Source organism: Mirounga leonina, unplaced genomic scaffold (assembly GCF_011800145.1).
Source record: "Mirounga leonina isolate KUSES-001 unplaced genomic scaffold, KU_Mleo_1.0 Mir_171, whole genome shotgun sequence".
Lineage (NCBI taxonomy): Eukaryota > Metazoa > Chordata > Mammalia > Carnivora > Phocidae > Mirounga > Mirounga leonina.
In genome coordinates this window covers 3,861,269-3,866,598 of record NW_023270436.1, presented here as the reverse complement: position 1 = coordinate 3,866,598, position 5,330 = coordinate 3,861,269, and the positions used below count along the sequence as shown (strand labels likewise).

At 49.3% G+C, this 5,330-nt stretch overlaps 1 protein-coding gene across 1 annotated transcript in view; it reads left to right on the top strand.

Annotated features, from left to right (window-relative positions):
• The first annotated feature begins 2,218 nt into the window (after positions 1–2,218).
• The window catches only part of LOC118018312 (transmembrane protein 132B-like), a 16,950-nt gene continuing 13,838 nt past the window's right edge, over positions 2,219–5,330 (top strand). Inside the window, exon 1 of the mRNA XM_035016703.1 lies at positions 2,219–2,282. Within this exon, the coding sequence (XP_034872594.1) occupies positions 2,219–2,282 (64 nt within the window). The remainder of the gene's footprint in view (positions 2,283–5,330) is intronic.

The following is a 5,330-nucleotide window of genomic DNA, read 5'->3' as shown; positions in this document are numbered from 1 at the left end:
CTGGAAATCACATTTTTTCTTCCTTCCTGGAAAGACCTTCAAAGAAACCAATGAAAAAAGAAAAACGAAACATGAAACAAGGCTTAGAGGGGGCGCAGTTAAACACAGAAGTGGTCTGAAAACTCTTCCAAATTCATTGGATCTTCATCACCTCCCGAAAGGCCCCCTTCTCCAAACATGGTCACAGTGGGGGTAGGGCCTCCAGATACGAATTCGGGGAGACACAATTCAGTCTATAGCTCCATCCAAATTCACAGTGAGCTCCTCTACCCACGGTCACATAGTCTTCCTTAGAACATCCCCAGGGACGGCCCTGCTATTGGAAAACTTGAAGGAGGGGAGGACTGGTAATTAGAGCATCTCTGTCGGAGCGATCTGACTTGGGCTTGCGACCGGAGGGGCTATGACCCAGTGTGCTTTTGCTTCGTGGAGTGATCTGCTCCAAGCACAGTGGTGTGCAGAGGAGTTTGTGAGCTACCACATGGGAAAGGTATGTCTCCTGCCTGCGGAGGCTCGTAGCCAGCCTGATGGAGAGAACAGGTGACAGTTTTGGGAGTTCTCACTGTGTGTAAGCATGTCGGATGAACCGACTCATTGAACCCAGACGTGGTTTTGAGGTAGGTAACACTACTCATCGCGTGATGCTAGAGGTGTGGGGTCGGGGGTCCAGAGACACTAAGTTGCTCTCCCCAGGTCGCCCGGCGGACAGGTGCCCACAGGTGCCTGCTGGTTCCGGAGCTGCCCCTCACACACTGTGCGTTCCCGAATTTTCAGTGTGGGTGTGTAGGCAGAGGCCATTCTCAGAAACTAGTAGCAATTAGTCTTCCTGTTTCTTCTCCATCAAAAGGATCTGTTAGGTGGAGCGAGCTTCTGTGAGTTTTCAGACCACTTCTGTGTTTAACTGCGCCCCCTCTAAGCCTTGTTTCATGTTTCGTCTTTCTTTTTTCATTGGTTTCTTTGAAGGTCTTTCCAGGAAGGAAGAAAAAATGTGATTTCCAGGGTGTGATTATATTGTAACCTTTGAGAATCTATGTTTCCGGCTGGAGGCTGGGCTCCTGTTTTTATGTTACTGGTCACTGTATTGTTTGCCGATGATCCTCCGCTTCCAGAACACCAGAAGCCAGTCACCCATCATCAGCTGCGTGGTGGATTGTTTTCTCATTCTTGGAGAGGAAGAGCCAAAACACCAATGCTGCCCTGGAAGGCAGTGCCTGCCGACTTACTCCACGATAATAAAGTGTCCAGGTTCCCAATGTCTGCTGGACTGAACACTAATGAGGTGCTAAAAGACTCCCAAAAAGTTGCATCAATATTTTAAAGCCTTTTCTGCCACAGGGAAGCATCTGTGTTCAAACTTCGTTTACCGCTGGGTAAGGCACGGCTGGTGTCTCCTGATGGATGGGCTGTCAGAGGAAATCTTCAGGTAGCTGCTCTGTGCTCAGAAATGTACAGGAAATTGGTCACTAAGCAGAATCTGGTATCACCTCTGGAGAACATCAGCAGACCCGTTACAGCAGCTGCATTTCCTGGGTTAATGTGAACTAAATCCAAATCCAGATGAGCTCTCCTACCGAGAGTTCCTGAAATGGGTGCATTTATAGGACGGACGACCTGGTCAGTGACGTGCTTCTTGAATGTAGACCTATCGAGGGGCATGCTGGAGCCTTGGAACTGAGGTGAGAACCTTACGGAAGACTCTGCCTGCAGGTGCCCGCGCCCAGGTGGGAGGCAGTGGGCACTGGCAAGTCGACCCTAAGTTCCTAGATCAATTACGGTATTTGGGTTGGCTACGGTAGAAACGCAATCCAGCTGGCTCAAGCATACTCTCTTCATAAAGAAAGTGTCCTGGCTTAGGGAACTGAAAACATCATGATTCCTCCATGCAAAGTTGGGTCAAGGGTCTCTCTGGTTTAACCAGACTTTGTCTAGAATTTTTCATTCCTGAGACAGGCCCTCTGTCCGAGGAAACACGGGACCACGCTTCGGTCCCAAGCCGGCTCAGGACCCCTGCTCTGCCAGGGGGCTTTTCCTCCTGACCTCTCCTACTCCACGGCTGTCCTGCTCTGGGCTGGGATCAGCCTGTGCAGACCCCTCTCTGCCCTCCTGGGCAGAGGATGAGCTTGGGAGAGGTTGGCCCTTCCCTGAGATTCCACCCTCCTGAAGGCAGGGACTGTGCCTTATTTACCTCTGCGTCTTTGGGCTCTGTTTTACTACCGCTATGAACAATACTGTTATTCTTATTACAACTAGGCGCTCCCACGAGGTCGTGCTAACACTGTACGGTAAGCATTTCGGTATGCACGCTAGCGAGCTCACCCATGCACGCAGAGTGCACACATGCCTAGAAGTCCCTTTCGTATTAGCAAGCACAGGACGTCAGCGCGAGTTCTAACCTTGGCTATGGCTCTTAGTACATGACTCAGAGGATTTTGCCCCTCTTGGCCATACTTCCCAGTACTTCCCGTGAATGACTGGGCGTGCTTTTCCTTCCCGTCGCCCGTCACCAGGAGCCAAGCATCTAAATATAAAATGTCAGGCAGTTCGGATGTTACCGCCCAGGTTTGTTTTCCTTTAAATCTGTAATTGACCAGGCGCCTGGGTGGCTCACCTGGTTAAGCGACTGCCTTCGGCTCAGGTCATGATCCTAGAGTCCCGGGATCGAGTCCCGCATCGGGCTCCCTGCTCGGCAGGGAGTCTGCTTCTCCCTCTGACCCTCCCGACCCTCCCCCCTCTCATGTGCTCTCTCTCTCAGTCTCTCTCTCTCAAATAAATAAATAAAAATCTTTTAAAAATATAAATAAATAAATAAATAAATAAATAAATAAATAAATAAATAAATAAATAAATCTGTCATTGACCATTTGTCAATCCTTTCTGGTTGTAGATACAGCATCTATTTCCTGTTGTCTGGACTGGGGAGAACACTTCGTTCTTAACCTTCTGCTCCTGCTGCGTAGATTATGATTTCACTATTAATTAGACAGATTTGTGGGTTGTTGTTTTTTTTCTTTCACTACTGTTTTGGCGACCTCTGTTAAGAACTGACATTCCTAATTGAAATCCTTTAATGTGGCAGCAGGAAGCAGCAAGCTCCCCAGCTTCTGTCTGGGCCCAGGGCTTCTCCGTCTCCCCGGGGCCAGAGTTGGGGCTCCCTGGGCCACCTGCAGCCCCTGCAACTGCCTCCTCGGAACAGCCATGCTCTCAGCTGCCGCTTACCCCCGGCGCTTACTGCCTTGTTCCGTTTACAGATGCATTCACTTCGTGCTCCGTGAGAGCAAAGAAGACCTTCATTTCTGTTTTGGTGCTTTCCTCTGGGTTTAACCGCCTGCCACGTGCAGTCAGTCAGCTCACCATCCCTTCCTCCTGGTTCCTGCAGAAGTTGCCACATTAACTCGGATGCCTTGAGTCTCGCGGGACAGAAATTCAACCTGAGCGGGATTCAGGGAAGTAATGAGATGCTGGTTCGCATCACTCAACAATCCACACATCAGGATCTCGGTTCACCAGCCCCACATCCTGAGGAATCATTAAGGAATGATTCTCAGGTGCCTAGTTCTCTCCCTGAGTCTTTTTCATTGGTTACTTAAAGGGAGGGCCACAATGGTCCTTTAAGGTACAAGAGATGGTATCCCCGTTTTACAGCAACTAAGGCTCTGGGGGTAGACATGCCCACGTCATCTGGGTACCGAACATGTAAGATGAGGTTTGCGTCCCGATTCGCCCCACTCCAGAGTCTGTGTTTGGTCGGCTGTGAGATACCACCCCGGATGATACAAATCAAGAAACACTTGGTGAACCTCAAGGATTATTTCACTGGGGAGTGTATTTGTGGAGGGCCCCATGAACCTGGATGGCACCCCAGCGTCATAGGAGATGCCGAAGGACCACAGCGAACGTGTTAAGACCAGTCAGAGTCTTTGACCCTCAGGGGAAGCGTTTGGAAAGCCAGCACTGATGCATGCATCCAGACGGGTGGTATTCACATGGGGCGGCATCTTGTTTCCGTGTGTGCTGAAGATAAGGGGTACCGCAAAATGAGACAAAAATGAAACAAAACAAAACCAAAATCAAGTGGGAAACATTTAGAGAGGGCCTTTCTCTGTAAAGGCGGCATCCCTTGAGACTGAGTCAATACGAAGCTATCATATTCTGCATTATGCACAGGTTCATTAAGGAATCAGTGGCCGCACTGATTGATGAAGCTTCGGGGACCAAGGCCTGTCAGCACAGAGGCTGCAAATTATGGAGAAGGAGACACCTACTCTCTGGGAAGAAGGAGTTCTTTCAAGCCCAATCAATAGGGCCACATCTGCAGCCTGCATAAACCATGGAATATTGATAGAGCTGTTTGCAAAAGCCAGGGCTAAGAAGCTTTGCTGTTACTTGATTTAACTTCAAAGATTGGCCGTAACGTGGAGCAAAATCAAGAAGGAAAGGAAAGTGGTTTCCATATGCGTTCCAGGGAAGACAACATACAGACGAAAATGGACTATTTTAACGTGGAAACTCTCGCTCTGTAGGACAGGAGTTTTGCGGGCTGACTTGCAGAGTTAAGTGGGTAGGTCTGCCTCACTGCGTGGAGCATGGCTGTCAGCCTCAGAGCACGGCCTTCGTGAGTACTGTCGGGATCCTTGTTGCAAGTGATGAGTTTGAAATCGTTCAAGGTTTCTCAGTCCTGACAGGGGAGGTCTGATAACTCTTTGTTGTGAGGGTCTGTCCCGTGCATTTTAGGGTGTGGATCAGCATCCCTAGGGTCCACTCACTTGATAACAGTGCCAGCTACTTGCCTGAATTGTGACAACCCAAAACGTCTCCAGACCTTGCCCAACATCCCTGTTTACACTAGATGTAAAATTGTCCCTGGGTGAGAACCACTGAATTCTACTTCTAAGGTGGCAAGGAGAGGAATAGATCAGACCTCATAAGCCCATATTTAGAAGGTTGGGGCGTTAGGGATGATAGGAGCCAGAGATGAAACTGTGACCAGACACTTTCTGTGTGTCTCTTGTTTCTATGCATCAGTTTTACCTCCCCCAACAGGCTTCTCCATAAAATAAGGACCATGGCCACAAGTAGCTTCACAGTGCAACTCTATTAGAAGGAAGGAAAAGAATCTTTTCCAACCAAGTTCAGTCCCAAAGCTCCTGTGAAGGGCTCTGGTCCAGCTTGGGTAATATATCTTACTGCAAGTGACGTCTGAGCTGTCTGTGTTGGGAGGGAGCTGAGGGACTCAGTTGGCTCACATGCTCTCCTGTTGGGCAGGGCTTTTTTGCCAAGGAGAAAGGAGGAAGATTTGCTCATCCATCCATCCATCCATCCATCCATCCATC